Below are 22,500 nucleotides of genomic sequence, written 5' to 3'. Positions count from 1 at the left end.
GGTTGACACCAGCTGGTGTTGACCTTTGACCCCGGCAGGCTTGTTGCATTAACAGCTATGTTATTGGTCCATTAAAGCTGAATATGACGCTGCAAACTGTGTGTGTGTGTGTGTGTGTGTGTGTGTGTGTGTGCGTGTGTGTGTGTGTGTGTGTGTGTGTGTGTGTGTGTGTGTGTGATAGCAGTAATGGTTGTCAGATGTTGGAGGAGCTTCCCATGTTGAGGGGTTGAGTTACAGCCAACACACACACACACACACACACACACACACGCACACGGTCTCTGAGGGTTTTCTGACTCATGGATCAACATGTAGAGAACTGAGTCAGCACTTTCCCTTCCATCCTTCCTTCCTTCCATCCTTCCTCCTTTCCTCCTCTCTCTCTCTCTCTTTCTTTCTCTCCTTCTTTTGTTTTTTTGTTCTCTCCGTTCTCATGATTTCATCTCTGCGAGTGTGTTTGTGTTTCTGACGTAAAAGCTGCTCACAGTTGGCAGGAAAATCTTATCAGTGAAAAGCACGCACGCACGCACGCACGGACGCACCTATGCACGCACGCACGCACCTACGCACGCACGCACGCACGCACGCACGCACGCACGCACGCACGCACGCACGCACATGCACTCATGCAGTGAACACACATTCCAATGCAACCAAAAACCTTCTCCTCTTATCTCCTTTCCTCTTCTCTTTTCTCCTCTTTTCTCTGTTTCCTTTCCTCTCCTCTTCTCTTTTGTCTTTGTTTCCTCTTCTCTTTTCTCCTTGTTTCCTTTCCTCTCCACTTCTCCTTTCTCCTTGTTTTCTCTTCTCTCCTCTTTTCTCTTCTCCTCTCCTCTCCTCTTTTCTCCTTGTTTCCTCTCCTCATCTCTTTTCTCCTCGTTTCCTTTCTTCTCGTCTCCTCTTTCCTCCTTCTTTCCTTTCCTTTCCTCTCCTCTTCTCTTTTCTCCTTGTTTCCTTGCCTTTCCCCTCTACTTTTTCTGAGATGCAAATCAAACTTCTATAGAAACCTGACCTCTCTCTCTCTTTCTGTGTGTGTGTGTGCGTGTATGTGTGTGTGTGTGTGTGTGTGCATGTGTTCATGTGTGTTCATGTATGTGTGTGTGCGTGTGTTCTTGTGTGCGTGTTGTGGGGAATGAAAAGATCCGATTTCAGCCAGAAAACTCTTTCTCTCTCTCTCTCTCTCTCTCTCTCTGTATGTGGAAATATTCTTGGAAACTAACAGAATCTTTTCCAACATAAATAAGACTGCAGCTGTCCACACACACACACACACACACGCACACACACACACTCAGTATTGCAAAGATCTGAAAGTAATCTACAATAATTACTGAGTTTGCTACAGAGCTTCACAGCGGAGCTAAAAAAGTGCAGTTTGTCCTGAGGGTGCTGCTGGAGTTCATCGGGACATTAAAAGAGTACTTCAACGATTTAGCATCGCGTCAACTGTCAAAACCCGATGCATACAGTACCCACAATGCAACTCAACTGCTGACAGATTCAGGTGTGTTATGTTAGTACCGGCTGGAGTCTCTGGACTGCTGCAATAATGATCACTTCCTGAACAGTTCACAATCAGCAGATGGAGTTAATACTAGTTCTGCTTTTGAATTCATACAAAAAACTTAAAATAAAATCTTGTGGTCGGTCTGCTTTGCTTTCACACCACAAACAAACCTCAACAGAGTCAACTTGGATGCGGACTGAGACCCTCTTTGCCGGCGGTCTCGGCCTGATTGTGTAGTCTTCACCAGGGGTCTCATATACACTCACCGGCCACTTTATTAGGCACACCTGTTCAATTGCTTGTTAACACAAATAGCTAATCAGCCAATCACAACTCAATGCATTTAGGCATCTAGAGGTGGTGAAGATGACTTGCTGAAGTTCAAACCGAGCATCAGAATGGGGATAAAGGGGATTTAAGTGACTTTGAACGTGGCATGGTTGTTGGTGCCAGACGGGCTGGTCTGAGTATTTCAAAAACTGCTGATCTACTGGGATTTTCACACACAACCATCTCTAGGGTTTACAGAGAATGGTCCGAACAAGAGAACATATCCAGTGAGCGGCAGTTGTGTGGACGGAAATGCCTTGTTGATGTCAGAGGTCAGAGGAGAATGGACAGAGTGGTTCGAGATGATAGAAAGGCAACAGTAACTCAAATAACCACTCGTTACAACCAAGGTATGCAGAATACCATCTCTGAACGCACAACACGTCCAACCTTGAAGCAGATGGGCTACAGCAGCAGAAGACCACCCGGTACTAGCACCGGCCATTTTATTAGGTACACCTTGTACCTAATAAAATGGCCGGTGAGTGTATAAAACATTGCGTGGGATCCACACTAAATGTTTGCATACGTACAAATGAGGAAATGTACGAATGCCAAATGATATTCTGAATTATAAAACTGTGCGTACGCCTCTATCAGGCCCCGTTTTGTGCATACGCAACAGTTATAAATGAGACCTCTGAGCTTTCACATGGGAAAATGACTGAACCAAACAGGTTAGGTGTGAAAGTCACACAAAAATACTCACTTTGGAAAGATGTTTGATGAACTTTACACTGCTCTGTAATGTGCTTTCAAAATTAGAAATTGTTGGATTACAGGAGGAGTGTTTGTTTATACACAATTAAAGTAATAGTTTTTATTAAATTCATTTGCTAAATGTCTTAACTGAAACAAAATTTAGTTGAGTAAGTGTATTTATTAACTTCGTCAGCTACAGTTTCTACTGACTTTGTCTTAAGCAGCTCATAAAAGCAGGAATGTGGCTCCCTCTTGTGGACCCTACAGGAAACAACACCCTCCACCAATATCCCATTTATATTTTATCCTTTTTATCCTGATGTTATTATTATTAATACTTTATAATGTTGTCATATTGAAAATATGTTTCATGTATTCTTAATAGTTTTGTTGGATGTGTTTGTGAGCTTTTTATTTCCCAAATGAGATCAAAGAAACTGGAAACAAAACATGCCATGTGGTTTATTTTTCATATCAATAAAATACATTTTAATTGAATTGAGTTTGGTGTCGGTGTTATTACTCGGTAGATGTGTCACTGTTATAGAGCACTATAGTGACAGACAGACAGACAGACAGCAGGTTTCATGTTACACAGCAGCAGTTCAGTCTCACCTCCAGCAGAGTCTGTCCAGTTCACAGTTCAACTGAGACGGACTACAGGACTACAGCTAGTAAGACTGGATTTGTTCTGGACCTGGTCTAATGTGGACCAGGTTTAGTCAGCAGTATAGGAACCTGGACTAGACTGGACGTCTTACTGAACCAAAGTGTTTTTTCTCTGGAACAGGAAATTATGAAGCTAGAAGAGTGTTTCTTTTCTGGAAACTGAACTGGATATTCCACTCTGCTCTGGTTTCTGGTGTTTGAACTGGACTATCAGCTGAACCAGTGCCATTCAGAACCAAGCCGGACCAACGCTGAACGTCTGAAGAAACAGGTTTTAATCACATACAATACATTATACATACAGTATATCACATTTATAGACTTATTTCTCTCTTTATAGTATTGTTCTAGCTGTGTTTACCATGTTCACCATCTTAGTTTAGCATGTTAGCATGCTATCATTAGCTAATCAGCACTAAACACAAAGTACAGCTGAGGCTGCACTAAAGCTGTTCTTTAGTTGTGCAGGTATTTGGTGTCTAGAAGGTAACCCACAAGTTGCAAAACTCTGGTGGTTGGTTTAAGTTAGGCCTTGACCTCAAATAGTTAAGGTTAAGCATTGACCTCCAATGGTTAAGGTTAGGCATTGACCACAAATGGTTAAGGTTAGGCATTGACCACGAATGGTTAAGGTTAGGCATTGACCTCCAATGGTTAAGGTTAGGCATTGACCACAAATGGTTAAGGTTAGGCATTGACCACGAATGGTTAAGGTTAGGCATTGACCACGAATGGTTAAGGTTAGGCATTTACCTCCAATGGTTAAGGTTAGGCATTGAACACGAATGGTTAAGGTTAGGCATTGACCTCCAATGGTTAAGGTTAGGCATCGACCTCCAATGGTTAAGGTTAGGCATTGACCTCCAATGGTTAAGGTTAGGCATTGACCTCCAATGGTTAAGGTTAGGCATTGACCACGAATGGTTAAGGTTAGACATTGACCACAAACCTTTAAGGTTAGGCATTGACCTCCAATGGTTAAGGTTAGGCATTGACCACGAATGGTTAAGGTTAGGCATTGACCACGAATGGTTAAGGTTAGGCATTGACCTCCAATGGTTAAGGTTAGGCATCGACCTCCAATGGTGCACGTTTTCGCAACTTGTGGGTTACCTTACAGATGCAACCCGATATTACGTGGCAAAGCGATCGTATCTAGATGGTAACCCACAAGTTGTGAAACTTTCGCGAGATGGTTAAGGCCTGGATTAGATCGTCAGGTAGCGAGTCTCGCGCAAGTTTTCTTTACTTATTTCCTTATACAGTATCATCCAACTACCTTTCATTTATGTTTCAGGTTCATTCCAGCCTGGTCTAGTTCCGTCTGGTTCATTCCAGCCTGGTCCAGTCATGCAGTCCTTGACCGAGGAGATCCAGAGTTTCTCTCGAACGCGGCTGAGGAAGCAGTGCACCCGCGTGACGTCACTGAGCGGCCGCCGCATCATCGAGACCTGGAAGGGTTCTACGATCACTGTGGTCGAAGACCCCGTTCCCCCAGAGAAGATGCTGGGATATGTCCCTGACACATCTTGGGACCTGCAGGTCGGCATCGTCATGCCCTACCTGCTGCTGGGTGAGTGGACGTGACACATGATGACCGACTGAACAACACAGTAAACCACTGACAACCCATGTTGACCACGAATAGAGTTCTGTCACTAGGGAACCCCCCAAATCCATCCAAAACTCCACCGTCAGTCATTTTTGATTCAGTTTGTGTGGAAAAGGTGGAGAAACAGGTGGAAAATGCAAGTTTGGATGAAGAGGTGGATGGTGATGTTTCTGTGATGTCCCAGTTCCAGTTAAACTCGTCCGGACTGGATTGCACTCAGTCTAGTTAGTCATGATGTCTCAATAATAATTGCAATTGTCCCAAAAATCATCAACAACAGGAAACAAATCAGTGTCTGTCTCTTAACCAACTAGTTAACCAACTGAGTGAAAAACTCTATCTATTTCCAAGAAACTTATGAGCACATCTCTGGTAAACACAAGATTTAAAGTGGTGCTCTTGCATGATTCTTTGTCGAGAAACTCAGTTTTCCCATTCGATTAAATCAACTAATCGATGAGTCCACAAAATCGTATGAGTGTTAGTCGACTAAGAATTTCTTTGGTCGAGGCCGTATCTACTTTAAAACCCTAATTACATCAGTATGAACGAACCAAAAGATGAATATCCATACCAGAATGTTAATAACAAACTCATAGACCTTTTTAGTGGATGACTCACTTTGCACCACAGATAACTCCTGTCCTGCCCCTCCTGTTTGTGACAGCTTGACATTTAATGTCCTCGGTGTAAAGAAGATGCTCTTCTATTAAAAAAAAAGGGAATCCGGCGGCTGATTTACGAGTGGAACTGAGCAGATTTACACTGACAGTGAAAGACGTTTGGGTTAATCGTGGTTGGCATACATACCTTCCGGCAGATGAGGACAGTCTGTGTAAATATATATTGGGGCGGCTGTTGCTCAGTGGGTTTTAGTGGTAGAACGGTTCGATCCCCGGCTCCTACTGTCTGCATGTTGAAGTGTCCTTGAGCGAGACACTGAACCCCAAAATTGCTCCCCGGGTGCTTTACAGCAGCCCACTGCTCCTAAGGATGGGTTAAAATGCAGCGGTCAAATTTCATGTATGTACACACGTAGGCAAAGTTGTTGGTACCCTTCCGTTAAAGAGAGAAAAACCCACAATGGTCACTGAAATAACTTGAAACTGACAAAAGTGATAATAAATAAAAATTCACTGAAAATTAACTAATGAAAATCAGCTATTGTTTTTGAATTGTGGTTCAACAGAATCATTTTAAAAAACAAACTGATGAAACTGGCCTGGACAAAAATGATGGTACCCCTAGAAAAGATGTAAAATAATTTGACCATAGGGACATATTAAACTAAGGTGTGTCCTGTAAATAGCATCACAGGTATCTTCAAACTTGTAATCAGTCAGTCTGCCTATTTAAAGGGTGAAAAGAAGTCACTGTGCTGTTTGGTATCATGGTGTGTACCACACTGAACATGGACCACAGAAAGCTAAGGAGAGAGTTGTCTCGGGAGGTTAGAAGGACAATTCTAGACAAGCATGTTAAAGGTAAAGGCTATAAGACACTGCCGAACACATTTCTTGGCAAAGGCGTTTAATAAATGAACAAATAAAGAGTTTTACAAGTGAGGTGCCACTGCAGTGAGGGTGGTTTGTCTGCTTCAAACTACAACCTGGATTTGTCTTTAGGAAATAAAATAAGAGAGGCATGACTCACTGCTCCGGTCAATAAATGGGTCCACTCCCTCCCCCCCCCGTGCCCTGTCCTGGGAGTCACCTTCAGTCCACCAACACTGATAACAGAGTAGAGGTAACATGAGCCTAGCCGTGGGGGAGGACAGGGGGCGAGGTGACCCAGCAGGGCTCAGTGGTTCACAGGTGGACCATACATGACCCCGTGACCTGCAGCAGACTCAGGTTCAGGTTAACGTGGTTCAGCACCCTGGACAGCGTCTGGTCCCAAACAAAGACAAACCCTGAACTATAACCAACTCTCTCTCTGTGTGTGTGTGTGTGTGTGTGTGTGTGTGTAGGTTCTCAAGATGCTGCACATGACTTTGGCACTCTGAAAAAACACAAGGTGAGATTATTATTATTTTTTACTTCTACATATCAGACACAATTTGTTTTATTTATTGAACAGGAACCATACAGATAAATATGTTTACATAAGGATGAGCAACGCAGCAGAAGTCATGTTACGTACTGTAACAGGGGTGTCAAACTCATTTTAGTTCATGGAGCACACATAGAGCCCAATTTGATCTCAAGTGGGCCGGATCAAAACCATTGCATGATAACCTGTAAATAACAACACCTTCAAATTTTTCAATGGGCAATGAGAGACCCCTTCGCTTCGCATCGGCATCGCCCTGTCTGGGTTTCTTTCACAACAATGACCTGATAGCTGTACATTATCCCACTTAATACACGGCTACTTACTTAAGAAATCAATAATTTGAGACCAAAACGGTCCGCCAGAGTTTGACATCAGAGCTGCGCCCATAGCAACGGTCTGTTATACATAGCAACGGTCTGCTATAAAGAAATAGCAGACCGTAGAACGCTGTGATTATTCAAGAAAGCTGTGTAATAATAACCTATAAATAACAACACTATCAAATTTTTCCCTTTCTTGTAGTGTAAAGAAGTACAATCTGAAAACATTCACAATTAATAAACAATCCCATTTACAAAACGGATGAACAGCCGGAGACGTCTCACTGATCTCTTGGCTACGACAAAAAACAGACTGATGCTTTCTCAAACCTGCCAACAATTCATTCATTCATGTTTCTTCTCTGTTCTCAGTTTGTCCATGCCAGTTTGTGTATTTTGATGAGTCTGATAGTGGCGCCAAATATTAGGCTATGTTCTTTGAGCACTGAAAGGTGATGTGAACACACCGAGCACACTGGCCTCCCATTCACCTCTGTGATGAATAGAAAAACCCGACACTCTGTGTCCACTTTTCATTTTCCATGAACAGTAGCCTGTACGTAAGCACGTGGGACCTATAATAGTGTATCCAGCATGCGGCCTGCTACTCTTATTAGGACAGCGGGACCCCCAGTCCACAAATAGGAATAGCAGTGCATTTTATTGAAAATTCAAATTCATAACTTTTCTGCAATTTTCACACTTTGCTAAGTCAACCAGTGGGATGGATTGGTCCCTCTGTCCCTTGGGCTGTATGTTTGACACCAGTGCTGTAGGACATCTAAGATTATTTACAGCCTCCATCCCTGGTTTAGGTGTTTAATGTAGATTAAAAGAGCCAAACAAATAAGTGGATAAAAAAAAGAATCAGGAGTAAAGTTAAGAAGACGACCTTTAGTTATCTCCAACTTTCTCCGTTATAGTTCAATTTAAATATCAATATCCAAATACACAGCAGAGCTGTTGTCATTAACCCTGATTTACAACTCCACAATTCTACAATTTCATTTAGCAGACGCTTTTGTCCACATCTGAGAGTTCGTACAACACAAACAAAGGATCTGGATAGGAAGGAACAACGTGAGTGCCAACAACAGCTTCAAGTCCGATCGGACACAGGTGCCGACAGGCGATGCACAGGGTGGATAGAAGAAGATTTTTTTCTTGTCATCATCAACAACATCCTCAATATCATCATCATCATCATCAACATCATCAATAGCATCAATGTCATTAGGTGTGCAGATGTGCATGAAAGAGCTGGGTCTTTAGCTTTTTCTTAAAGGTTGAAAGGGACTCTGATGCATGAAATAAGGATTTGTTCAGCCGGCTGTTTGTCTCACACCTGATCAGATGTTGGCCGTGATGCAGATTTGCTATTTGCCAACTAAAAAAGGGTGTGAAGAAGAAGAGATTTAGTCATTTTCATGTCGTTCAGGTGGGCAGAGGTCTCCATTAAAACAACCATAATGTAGACGTCTGAGACATAGTGACGATGTCAAAAGCCTTTAAATAAATGATGTGATTTTATGGCTGTACATCATCTTCACTCTGGGATTATCCAGATAAAGTCTCCTCCTTCTCCTCCTCCTCCTCCTCTTCAGGTGTCTCACATCCTGAACGTGGCCTTCGGGGTGGAGAACGTGTTTCCTGACCTGTTCATCTATAAGACCGTCAGTATTCTGGATCATCCCGACGCTGACGTGCTGCTTCACATCCAGGACTGCTGTGACTTCATCCAGCAGGCTCGCAACGAGGTAACACATCACACTCTCATTACTGCACATTATATATTCAGTATATATCAGTTTATTATGAATTCATTTATTAATTCAGCGACAGTCCTAAAACCTCCAAGAGTGATGTAAAACAGGCACATCTGAGAAGCTCAGATTAGAGTGTTTCGGTGTTTTTCCTTGAAAATATTATTTGAGATCACTTATCAAAACTGACATTTAGCAAGTGACGTCTTTTCAGCTTCCTGTTAACATAAAACAGAACGCAAATCCTCTTCAAACACAGTGAGGGATGTCTCGCTTTGTTTCTGAAAAAGACAAACTGACCGGCTTCATTATTTCTGCTAACAAAAATAAGAAGAAAGAGGAATTTTAAAGACACTGGAAACTAAACAGATGAGGGAGGTGAGAGCTGCTGCAGCTCAGGTGAAACCAGACGACCGGATCAAGTCCGGCGACAGGAATCAATCCCATAAGGCCAAAGGGATTATGGGAAGAAGACGACAAATGTAAGGGTCTGAAAATGAGGCTTGACATGTGACACATGTTTCAACATCTCCTCTCCTCTCCTCTCTCCTGTTTTGAATAATAGATGTTTAGTTTTGTTCATGTTTTATTAAACTGCACACAGATCAGATCTCAGTGTCATACAAGCTTTTAGCGGCGAAGCCTGCGGCTCACCTTAACATGACACCGCACACACACACACACACACACACACAAACACACACACACACACACACACACAGCGAGTCATTAGGCAGTCATTAGGGGTGTATGATTACAGGAAGTGTGTGTGTGTTCATTATGATATGTTTCTATGTGTGTGTATGTGGTAATTCCAGCCCTGATAATCAAACTGATGCTTTTACATTGAAATGCAGGGTCCGATTACCCAGCAGACCATCTGGCTGGTAATGGCCCCTCGCATATTGACGCTGTCATGACAACGACTGCATCGTGTGACTGAGTTCATGACTGCAGTACAGATACATAAACTGGTGGAGTATGCTGAATGCGTTTTATGGCTTTGTACCACAGTTTGCAGCAAAATGGTTGTGTCTAGAAGGTAACCCACAAATTACAAAAACTCATGTAAAACTCGCTGCTCGATGACCTATCCTAACCTTAACCATCTCTCCAGTTTCGGGTTCTTTAAAGCCAAAAATGTGGGCCAAAACCTGGACATTCAGGACAAATGTGCGATCCAAGTATTTGTTTATTTTTCCAAATTTTTGGCTACTATACCACAAGTTTTTAGTTGAATTTTACTCAACATTTAAACTGAATTTTTCACGTCTTACCAGAGGTGTGGACTCGAGTCACAAATTTGATGACTTTAGACTCAACTTGACAAAATTACAAAATACTTGCAACTCAACTTGGACTTTAACACTCAAATGACTCGTGACTTCACTTGGACTTGAGATATTTGACTTAAATACTTGATACCTTTCCCCCAAGCCCAAAGATTAAAAAGTATGTTATTTAAAAAGTCAATTAATTTCCTGGATGAACTACTGTTAACGTGATTCATTCCCGGAAGTCAATACTTAATTCCCCAGATCCACTTTGTTTGAGCCGATCAGACAGCATCCAATCAAGTTGCAGGAGAAAACCATGAAGACGCAACGTCACATTACTGAGCGGCAGTTGGAAAAAGATATCGAAGATAATTTTGTACACGTACAAAAACCCTGCGGTGGTCAGCAAAAAATGAATTGCATTATGCAAAACGTCAAAAATTACAGACGGAGACACAAATGGCATTACATTTGTTGAAGAGCACATTATGACTTGTTTAAGACTCGGAACTCAAAGTTTAGGACCTGTCAGTCTTGACTTGGGACTTGAGTGCAAAGACTTGAGACTTACTTGTGACTTGCAAAACAACAACTTGGTCCCACCTCTGGTGCTTTCCCTAATCTTTGAGTTTTTGTCCAAAGTTTAACACAATATTCTGGTCTGGTTATACCCAAATATTCAGGTTTCTACACACATTATCATCAATATTCACAAGAGTTTTGGGTCAGGTTTTTTTGGTTTGTTTTTGGTGAAAAGAAAAAACACAGAATTAGCCCAATAATGAATCAGTTAACAGTCTGTCTTGATGAGCCAGACTATGACATTTCGAGTGTAAAGCTCTTGTTTTCCGTCCTCTCGGTAGTCAGATGAGAAGGCTGATACCACTTTAGTCCTGAAGCTTGAAAACTGGGACACAGCTGTGGTGTAAACCTTCCATGAGAAGGAAAAGAGAGGCTGTAATGGAGACGTTAATGGACACAAACAAACAAGCAGTCTATTAACTAAACAGCTCATCAGTGATGGAGCTCGTTGTGGTGTGAAGCTCAACTCTGTTCTGTTGGTCTGTGGAGCCCTCTAATGTTCGGAGAGCGTCCCTGCAATTCCTGTTTCCTCTCACTGGACCAGTTCCAGTATCCCCCCTCCGATCCCTGAGCCCTGAACACTGAACAGTCACAGACTTAAACTGACGTCACCTGTGACATCACCGTAAGTGTGTGAGTGCACGAGGGTTTCAGGGCTCTCTCACGTTACCTAGACAGAGACATTTCTGAAGCTGATATTTCAGACTGTAGAGGTAAACAGATAAAAAAAACGTGTGATTAAATTGCAATTAATCATGATTAATCATGTGATTAATAGCGATTCAATATTTTAATTGATTGACAGCCCTAGTTAATAAGCAACTGATTGCCATAGTAACTTTATAAGAAGATAATATGTTAGATATATCTGTGTTCTTCTACCCGCAAGTGGCTGAAATCAATGTCAGCTTTAATATCAACATTTCCTTCTGTTTCTCCCTCAGAAAGGTGCGGTGTTGGTCCACTGCAACGCCGGCGTGTCACGCGCACCGGCGGTGGTCATTGGCTACCTGATGTCATGCGAAGGCCAGTCCTTCGACGCCGCCCTCTTGTCGGTCAAATCGGCTCGGGCCGCCTCGTCCCCCAACCCCGGCTTCCTGGAACAACTGAGGAGCTACAAAACACCGACGATGAACGGATCCAAACACTGAAGGAGTGAAGAGAAAACGCTCGGGGAGCTTAGACAGTTTAACAACATATAAGTTTGATTTTAATTAAAGAATATTTCATGTCATTCCAAGAACTGAAATTAGTAATAATTGGGATTTTTACAGTGTTGGATCTTTTTCTTCCAGAATCCAGAATAATCAGAACAGATGATATGACAATGTGATGTTGAATACATATTTCCTCTCTTCCCTCCAGCGGTATCTATTAGATGTGGTTCTGTTTATCTAGGTTTGGAGACAAAAAGACATTATTTTCTTGTTTGCGTGTTATTATTGATGATGTCTTCTTTGTGTTTTGGCGTTGTCATTCTCATACTCTTGTCTGTGATTAGATTTTTATCTTTGTAGGTTGGAAGGAAATTCATCCTGCATTTGACATCCCAGAATGTTTTATTTCTAAACATAACAATGAATAAAAACTTAGATGACAGAAGTAGAAATGTTTGCTGTAACTGCTCACTGTTATTACTTTAAGTATGAAACCATCTTTAAATAAAAGATAAGGCTGGTAACTATCCATATATTTATTAGGATCAATAAATCCAGATCCAACAATGAGTTGATCCTATTAAAGTCTGTTTATCCAGTCTGATATTGGTATGATTTAATCTGCTGCTGAAAACAACAAATGCACTTTTTTCCTTCTGTTTGATAAAAACTACAGTTACCAGCTGTTTTAAGAAATGACTGAACCTTTTTAAAATATAACACTATATATCTGTGAGCTGTGAGCCTTCAGTAGATTGTGTGTTTGGGGAAAAAAGTGATTTGCTTATCACGAGACCTGCAGTACCGACAGTTTTATATAACTCACCTGTTTAAATTATGTTAAGGCTTAAAGTTACATTTTTTTTAGGAGGGTACAGGGGGTCTTTAGGGGGAGATAGCAGGTCAACAGTTGATGTCACATAGAAGTAGTGCACATCATCTGAAAGCTGGGAACCTGAAGATTAATTTGAGAACATTGGTTTAGAACATTATGATAGAAGTATATGATGGTCATCTCCATGCTCTAATATGTCTCATAAGTTGTTGCAGCAATTTTTGGGTTGATACCATTTGTTTCACAAATTTGGTGCTAAATTTAACCATTTTTTACCAACCAAGAATTGATAAAAATGATCAATGATCCCTCCAAAATACCACATTAAGACACCAAGACCTTGAGGAACACCATAGAAAAAGCCATGCTGTGATTCCGAATCACAGCATGATTTGATGGCGAGCACTTCTGTTGTGTAAACTGCTCAGAAACCCCCTTATTGTCAATCTAGCTAGGAAAGCCATCCATCCTCTGAATGCACTAGGTCTCTAGTTTATGGCTGTAAAGTTTCATGAGGCTGTGATTATCCTAGAGGTCACCACAGGTCATTTTATAAAGGGAGGTCAAGTTTCAAATAATGGTCTCACTACAATGAAATGGCTCCTATGGGGACTAACATCATCACACATGAATACAGTTGGGCTCATTGGATCCACAAGAGTCTCAGCTTTACAGTGATACCCAATTTATGTAATTCTAAGACTGATTATGGACCCCAATATGCATTCAAAAAACTGCATGGTTTTTGCCCCTATGTGATTATCACACAAGTGAAATCACATATCTTGAGGTCAAAGGTCAAGGGACCCCTTTGAAAATGGCCATGCCAGTTTTTCCTCGCCAGAATTTAGCCCAACTTTGGAGCATTATTTAGCCTCCTTCCCGAAAAAGCGAGCATGACATGGTTGGTACCAATGGTTTTCTAGATTCATATGATATATCAGGTATCATATCTCCTTCACTACAGCTCTAAAACTGATCCTGCTACAGCCTCTGAATGACGGTAAAGTCGGCCGGGTCTCAGAGGGTTAAGCTGACTAGAATTGAGAGGCTGCTTTTGTTTACCTCAAATCAATGTTTCAAAAATTGCCACGGATTTCAATAGTAAATCTGCTCCCTTTATGACTGTAAACAGCATATGTGCCCCGGTGTAACTGGTGTAAAATCCTGCCGCTACAGTACACACACACACACACACACTCAATGACCCTCCTTTCAAGGCTGCAACCTCCTGCTTAAAAGGGAAAGAGACCTCTTAACACTTCTGAGTCTGAAGAGAGAAGGAGGAGAGAGAGAGAGGCAGCAGCCCTCAGAGAGCTGTGCTGAGCAGCATGTGGATGAAAGCAGGAGGAAGAAGAAGAAGAAGATGTCTCTCCAATATGTGAAAGATACAGAGTCCTCCGTCTGTGTGCAGCCTCCTTCCTCCTCCTGTGGTCTCTGCTGATGATGGGCTCCGTCTGCTCCGCTCTGGACAGCAGGATGGCGGTGGTGACGGTGACGCCACGTGAGGAGTCTGCAGTTCAGACAGTGACAGGTCAGACAGTCACTTTCTACCTCTCTGTATCTGTCTTATAAAAGCTTACTGTGGGACAGGTGATATTTAGCCAAGAGGTAGTTTTGTTGCAGATGTGGATATCATGTGAGGACAAATATTGTTATAAAAATAATAATAAAATATAAAAAATAAAGTATCTAATAAGACATCCTGGAAAAATAACATGAAATGGGTCATAGTTTAGACACTTGCATCATTTGTTGTGCTATAAAATGAAACTATTTTGAATGTTTTTACATTAAAGTTATAAGAACATTCAGCTTAATAAAGTCCCCCTACAGTCGAAAGTTACAGTACACCCAGTTTGGCTCATTGTTCCTTCAGTTGGATGTTTGAGCTTCACTGTGCCGAACGATTGTATGCATGCACAGAGTTTGTTTTCACATTTATCTGCTGAGGGAGGAAAGTTTCTAAACCTTAAATCTCAGTTTAACACCCGGACGTAGCTGCAGGATTTTGTGACGTCACAGAAATAGATGCAATTTTAAGACAATTTTCAACTGGTTAAAGTGGGAAGAACAGACACATTTAACATAAAAAGCAGATTCATTTTATATCCTGAAACTCAAATGAATATTAATAAAAAACAGAGTGTGTTTTGTAGCTTCTATTGGATGTAAATACATCACTCAGCTCTGCCCATGTTGTTCTACTTGTTGCCTCAAAAGCCTTTTGACGAACAAAGACTCTGAATATATTACTGAAACACAACGCACACACACACACACACAGACTCCTCCAGTCGCCCACATGGTCGTCTTTAATTGTCTCTTCAGCATCGGTGCTGATTATGAAGAACCAATTAACAGTCAATTAGCCAGCTGACCAATCAGACGATCCGCTGTTGTCATGAGGGTTTGTTTACAACCACAAGAGCGGCTCCGTTGGACGACACGGACACACTAACAACACATTAACATACTCTGTTAATCCTACTGTTCACCTCAGCCCAAAAAAGCTCAATGAACTTGAAACCTTTTAGATTTGATTTCAACAGCACACCAACATACCCGTGTTTTTTTTGGATGCAGTTATCATCAGGAGAACACAACCAAACCACTCCACAGTCAGACAGCAGCTGCTTCTGGTCTCTTGTGTGTTTCTTCGATCTTTTCAGGTCTCTAGCTTGGTTTCTTCTACTCTATTCCAGTCTCTCCAGGTCTGCCATGGTCTCTTCTGGCTCATTATCTGGTATCTTTTGGTCTCTTCTGCTCTACCAAACCTCAGGCCTCTAGCTCAGGCCCCTTGCTCGAAAATGACATCCCCAAAATTAATAGAGTGCATCTCTGCAAGTACAAGATCTATTTGAATAATCCACTTTTTATTGTTACACTTTTAGTGTGAATATCCCTTTGGGATGATGCAGTTGCAGCCCAAAACCATATTACAACATCTGGACAGTACCTGTGCACAGACTGTAACGCTAATAAAGTGAAGCAGAGCAACGTTGGAGAGGTTTTTAGTAAAGGCATGATATGCGGAATCTTTAAAATTTGCCATTTTGGGCACATTTGGGTACCATCTGTGCCATTTTAAATTTTTTCACAGGTAACTGTAAAACTCATTTAATGTCATTTACACGTCTTTAAAGGTATTAATTAATTCAACATATCCTCATGCAGCGGTTCTTATGATATCTTACGGAAAGTTGTTTTCCTACGAATGTCCAGCAACACAATTTCTGCTTGTTACATGCATACAAAATAAACGCCACGCCGTTTAAGTTGCTACATGTTTAACATGTTCTTGTCTGCAACAGTCCACAACTGCCCCCGCACGCCCGGGTTATGGTCTATTGCCTGGTTTCTTCAATCTATTCTCATATAGCCTCTTCTACTCTCCTCTGGTCTCTTCAGTTCTCTTGTGGTCTCTTGTCTGGTCTCTTCTAGTCTCTTACTCTTTTCAGGTCTGCCATGGTCTCTTCTGACTTACTGTCTGCTCTCTTGCCCGGTCTCCTCTGGTCTGTTTTGGTCTCTTTTGCGTTAAGTATTTCATTGTCTGTTCCTTTTTTTCTAGTCCGTGTTAGTCTCTGGTCAGGTCCCTTCAGGTCTCTTTGAATTAATCGGTTTAATCCTCAATCAAATGTGTATTCCTGTTAATCCAGATAAACCCAAATCAATCCAGTTTAAACCAAATTCGTCCGAACTAATCCAGGACAAACCAGGTAGGAATTCTATCTTTGTGAGGACACTCATTGACATAATGCATTCCCCAGCCCCAGCCCCTTACCGTAACCGTAACCTTAACCATCACAACCCCAACCCTCATCCTAACCCTAACCTAAACCTACTGTAATTCTAACCTGAACCTTAAAACCAAGTCTGAACCCTCAAACAGGCCTTTGAAGAAATGAGGACTGGCCAGAATCAAATAGGTCCTCACAAAGCTAGTTTTACAAGTAGACACACACACACACACACACACACACACACACACACACACACGCAAGCACACATGCACACACACACTCACACACACAAACATGCAGTTATTCTGTGTTTTCATTAAACCTCCTCTGTTTACTTCCTCCCACACAGCCTTTATATTCTGCATTTTCTTTCTTCTTAATTTCTGTTCTGTCTTGTTTCACTGGGCCTCCTGCAAGAAGCACTCCTACTAACAGATTTGGTCTTAAGTGGTTTGTATGAGTGATTTACTGGAGGAGAACTTGTCACATTCACCAATTTTCTCTTATTTTGAATTTCCTCTCAGGTACGAACACAATTTACGCGTGACACTTCATAATTATGTCGACATTATCCTGTTTGATTGCAGTTCGAATTATAATATAATTCTAAATGTATTCATATAGCCTAACAATATCATCATTAATTTAAATTGGCCAATAGTGTTGTTGTATAACACAACAATGTCATTATGAATACCTCAGACTGCAAAACAACTTAAATCATACACTAATTGAAGGTTAATTTGTCTCTGTATATATGAAGGCACGACATGTCTGACTTACTTCTTTTGGATGCTGATATAGCCTTTATTGGCAGAGATAGATAAATGGGGCAGGATGTATAGCCTTATATGCTATCATTGGCCCCCAGTGATAGCATATAAGACTATGCATCCTGTTCATTAGGCTAATTCACAAATCTCATGAACGTGCGCTCATTTATGCACAGGTGGCGTTCATCATATTTATGCAGGTCACTTACACAGTTGTCTGAAGTTAAAAGCGTTTCTTGGATTTTTCTCGGCACACTCGTACGAGCCCGCGGTACGAAAAAAAGAGCAAAGAGAAAGTTAAGACAAAAATGTTCTTGCATGAAGCCCATTGTCTTTGTTTGCTGCAGACATTTGTTATAATCACCTCTCATCTGGACAGAAATTAATTAAATGCTCTATGTTGTATACATGTTGAAATTGAAATAATCATCCAATCATATGTATTGTCATTTTAGTCAGAGCACAACACTTTCGTCTTACAAATATAAAACACTATCAGAGCAGTAGGTGAATTCTAGCGTCACATTAAAGCACAAAGTCGCCCGTTTTCAGACTGTTCCAGCTGCAGCTGTGGATCCTTTAATTTCAGGCTAATTTTTTGGCTTTGTCTATTTTTAGGCGACGTCTTGTGCAATTTGTGAGAGTCAGTTTTATGTGGAAAATTCCTCAGGTGTATTAAAAAGAGAAGCAAGATTGTGGTCAGAGAAAAAAATAATAAAATCACCTCCACCATCATCCAACGACTCTGCACTTTGTCCAGTGATCTTTAATTTACCGTTTTACAGGATCTCCATTGCCTTACAGTACAGCATAGCATCGTCAAAGAGGAAAAGAGTTCGCACCATGGTTTTTGGAAAATTCACAAACAGCTCAATATTGAAATGGCTGCAGTAAAAGCAGCTGTCCCAGTTTTCAAAACAAACTTTTCCCTCCTCTTCCTCCATCAGGGGACTCTCTACAGCAGATCAAGGTGAGTCGGGTGCAGCATCCAATCAGGATGCGGTGCAGCATCAGGAGGAGTGTCCGCGGAACCACCAATCACTGCGCTGTGAAAAACCCCAAGACCTGGTAAAAAAACGTTTATGATTTAAAGCTTCATTGTCATAATGCACAGAGAACAAGTTGAAGGGATAGTTTGGGTGTTTTTGAAGTGGGGTTTTATGAGGTACGTATCAATAGTCAGTGTATTACTTACAGTAGATGACGGTCGACACGCACCCCAGTTTGGAGAAACAGACAGGAGTAACCGCACGGAAGCAAAGCAATGTACAGCTGTGGACGGGGCCAGCAGCAAAACATATTTTAGCCACCTAAAAAAATCAGTTTAAGTGCACCCTGTGTTTAGAATATTTTCACTGCCTTGTTTGTTTGCCTTGTTTCCGACGGGGAATTGAAGCTGTTATCTTTGCTCTCGCCAAAGCAACCAGACTCATTTTACGAGACACTCCCGTGATCTGCAAACTAAAATTACAGTTTCTGGCGGCTTTGACGAGAGCATTGATGGATACAACGGCTTCAGTTCTCCGTCAGAAAGGGCTGTCTCAGTGCAAGGTAAAGCAATGAAAATATTCAAAACATAGCGTACACTTTTTTTAGGTGGGTCTCTCTTTTTGATGTCTAAATACATTGCTTTGCTTCCGTGCATCTGCTTCTCCAAGCTGGGGGTGTGCCGACCGTCATCTACTGTAGGTGTTAAGGTGACCGAAGTGGCTGAGGGCTGGAGACTAGGGACATTTTTTAGACATCGGACGTGAGGTAACCAGATTAGGGACAGCGAGACAAGAAATTCCACCAAAAAAAGGACTTTATTTGGATGAACTTCCCCTTTATCATCATCGAATGGTTTATTTTAGACTCACTGCAGGAGAACCGGTCTGGCTGGTAGCAGGACAAACAGAGAAATGTTCTCCCTCCTCCTCCTCCTCCTAGTTTTAGGAGCACTGATTGAGCTCACCTGTGCCTCGTTGCCTCTGGTTTATACTGACAAGTATACACAAAGTCTAAGTACACTTGGCTTATATTTGTACTTAATCTTTTGATTGAGATTAATAAAAGTATAATTTAGTATTGTTGCCTTATAGGCCTACAGAAAGGTTTACTTGGCTTGTAGTTGTGCTTAATTTTTGATAGAGTAGCCTATTAAAGTGTGTTTGATATGGATTTACTTCAATTCATCAAGAAGTTTCAATGTTTTTTAATTCTCCGTTCACCGTGGAGGCATGCAAGGACAACAATTTTTTTTTTTATCATCACAAAACATCCAGTCAAATAGCAAAAGTCTCTTTATGTGATACATAAATCATTAGCTAAGTACTATCAGTATACCTATAATTATAGTTTAGTAAAAAATGAAATTAAACTTAGATGTAAACTAGTAGTGTACTCAAAGTTTACTATCCTTACATTTAAAGTATACTTAAAAGTATATTTTTTATAAACTAAAAAGTGGGCCAATTTAGTCCCCCCAAAAAAGCAAAATAATAAATAAAAATAATAAATAAAAAGCAAAATAAAAATAAATAAAAGTTTAAACAGGAGAACACAACTGAAAGAAAATCACTCAGCTAAATATAAAAATAAGAGCTGAAACAGTTAACAATAGCAGGAGTCTGTTGTGCAGCAGTAGAGCAAATTGTGAAGTTAATTTTGACATGTTTGATAAATCAAAACCAATTCCATACTTTCGACCCGTGCATGAGCATGTGAGAGCGCTGTAGGACTTGCAAAATGACCTGCAATTTGCGAATGCTAACCCTTCGTTAAACATGTTGCTACCTTGCAACTCGCTTTTGTGAAACAGGTTCTCGTCCCCTGACTTGGATGTACAACAATAGCATGATTTGTACGGTATATGCAGTGTTCGGGATACAGCAGCAGCAGCAGCAGGTTAAATAGTGTGTGTGGCTGTCAGCTCAGCAGACTGCCTGGAGGCATGATGCGGTATAGCTTGGGGAGGTGTTGTGGGGGAAGTAGAGAAGTCAAGTCGTATTTTATTTATATAGCCCAGTATCACAAATGTGCCTCAAGGGGCTTTAAGATCTGTACAGAATACGACACCGTCTGTCCTTAGACCCTCGATAGCTGGAGGGCAGGTCCGTCCCTGTGATGCTGTCTTCTCTATTATATTCTTTCTCTGCTGCTTCTTGTGTTCCAGGTTTGTCCTTTTCCTGCACCGTACAGTGATGCAGCTGCTGAGTGGGTTCTTAATAATGCACCTGTAGATGTTACTGAGGATTCTTGGTAGAGGACGACCGGTTTTTAAATGCCGATATAATATAACTATGCAGCAGAAAAAAACCCTGCCAAATTTGACACTGTTGGAAATGAACAATCTTTGACTGTATTACAAACTATTGAACTGAACATTTGAGGGCGAAATAAACCCTTATTTCACCGAGTTTGATGTGAAAATATGCCGGCTCTACACGTTGTTTCCCCCCGTCTCTCTCTCTACCCGCTGAGCAGCTGAGCGGCTCTTGTTCTTCGGAGGCAGACCGTTAAATCAGCTAAATAAAATAATTAACATCGCCCAACCCCATCGCCTACTATTGTTTATATTTTAAGGAACATCTCGTCGGCCTTCCTGCTTTATCAATCATGGCCGGGCAGATCAGAGGATGAGATTGGCGCAATGTTTGCGTGGCGAGGAGACTGACGGCGTTGAAAGAAGCCTGCCCTTTCAAAACTACTCGCTGACTGCTAACGTTACTCGTGTTAAATAGCAGTCCACTTACGTGTTTCGGTATGGTTGACTTTCACACCTGATGCGAACCGTACCTGAGTACACATGAACCGTACTTCAGACCACCTTTTGAAGTGGACTCAAGCATGGATCAACGAACCGTACCGGAGTACGGTTTGTCGATCCATGCCCGAGTACGGTTCGGAGCGTTCACACTAATCAAACGAGCTGGATTTTGGGGTCAAATGAACTCGGATCCAGGCCCGGGTCCCTGATGAAAAAAACATCCTAAGTCAAAGTAATTAATAAATAAATCTAGAATTGAACATCAAACTAACCTGAAAAATCTACGAGGGAGTGATTTTTATTTTTGAAAGAGAAAAAATGACAGTAAATTCCCCCTAAATCACAGCGACATCAGTCAGAGTTCATGACGTGCTTTACTTCTGTCGCCTACTTTTGCATATGCCGTATTTAATAAAGCAGTTTATTTGTCTCCGGATTTAATTATTCATATGAGAAAATCCTTATGTGGATATTTGCTTGATTGTGAAATTTGCTAGTTATTTTTCAATTTCACACGGGTGAATACGACATGAAGCGACACAGTTCATGTGAGTCTCACAAGAAACGTGCGCCTCAAAAGGGATTGTGCCAATCTATGGATGCATCCGGGCAAAGCATAGAGATGTTACAAGATGAGGGGAAAAATAGAAATGTTTATTATTAAGTTAAGTTTAAGTTTATTAAGTTATAGATAGACATTATACCCACCTGACTAGTGGCGGCTGCGCAGCCATCGACCGCTATCGGAGCCCAGTTCCGCCTACAAGTGTCTCAACCTCTAATCCTTGGTGACATTATGAATTTCGTTGTGCAGCTTTTAAAGAAAACTTAAAAAAATGACCTGTAGTGTAGTTTGAAGCTGGGAAAGCAGAGGAACTATCAATCAAAAATAGAGCTCCTATAGATGGAGGTAACCATGGCAACAATACCTACAGTGTGCTTGATGCTGCGTGACCCTCTGCAAGCATAGGTTAAAGTGACTACAAACAAACTTTGAAAAGCGGTTCATGGTTTATTAAAACACCGCCCCTGTTTCCGTCAGTGGATCTGGATGAGAGAGTCTAAGTGTGTTTTCCAGCTCCAGCAGCATCTGTTACTGCTGGAAAAAAAGACAAGGATGTCCTGGAGGTGAACAAACACAAGCTGGTGAAGTGTCTGACTGGAAGGCAGCATGAGCTGGATTGAAGCTCAAACTGAGGTTTAGTGTGAGTGTGTTTCACTCACCTTGCTCCACGAGGCCGTAAAAACTTATGAAGCTACAACCTGGGGAGGAAGGTTACACCTGGGAACAGATTGTATGCTAAAGAGGTACGCTGTAGGGAACCTGTGAGTTTGTTTCAATAACGCTCTTGTAAAAGAATACTCCACTGAAGATTTAATTATTTAATATGCACCACGGACACCAGAGAGTCACGGCAGAGATATAT

The 22,500-nt window shown here is 41.4% G+C and overlaps 1 protein-coding gene across 1 annotated transcript in view; it reads left to right on the top strand.

Moving 5' to 3' along the window:
• Positions 1-12,536, top strand: part of dusp19a (dual specificity phosphatase 19a) — a 15,233-nt gene extending 2,697 nt beyond the window's left edge. The window contains exons 2-6 of the mRNA XM_037790126.1: positions 3,330-3,479; positions 4,506-4,781; positions 6,790-6,836; positions 8,800-8,952; positions 11,762-12,536. Coding sequence (XP_037646054.1) covers positions 4,559-4,781; positions 6,790-6,836; positions 8,800-8,952; positions 11,762-11,968 — 630 coding nt within the window. The 5' untranslated portion in view covers positions 3,330-3,479; positions 4,506-4,558 and the 3' untranslated portion in view covers positions 11,969-12,536. The remainder of the gene's footprint in view (positions 1-3,329; positions 3,480-4,505; positions 4,782-6,789; positions 6,837-8,799; positions 8,953-11,761) is intronic.
• Positions 12,537-22,500: the final 9,964 nt, after the last annotated feature.

This window comes from Sebastes umbrosus, chromosome 13 (genome assembly GCF_015220745.1).
Source record: "Sebastes umbrosus isolate fSebUmb1 chromosome 13, fSebUmb1.pri, whole genome shotgun sequence".
In the NCBI taxonomy this organism is placed as follows: domain Eukaryota; kingdom Metazoa; phylum Chordata; class Actinopteri; order Perciformes; family Sebastidae; genus Sebastes; species Sebastes umbrosus.
This window is presented reverse-complemented; position numbering and strand designations above follow the sequence as displayed.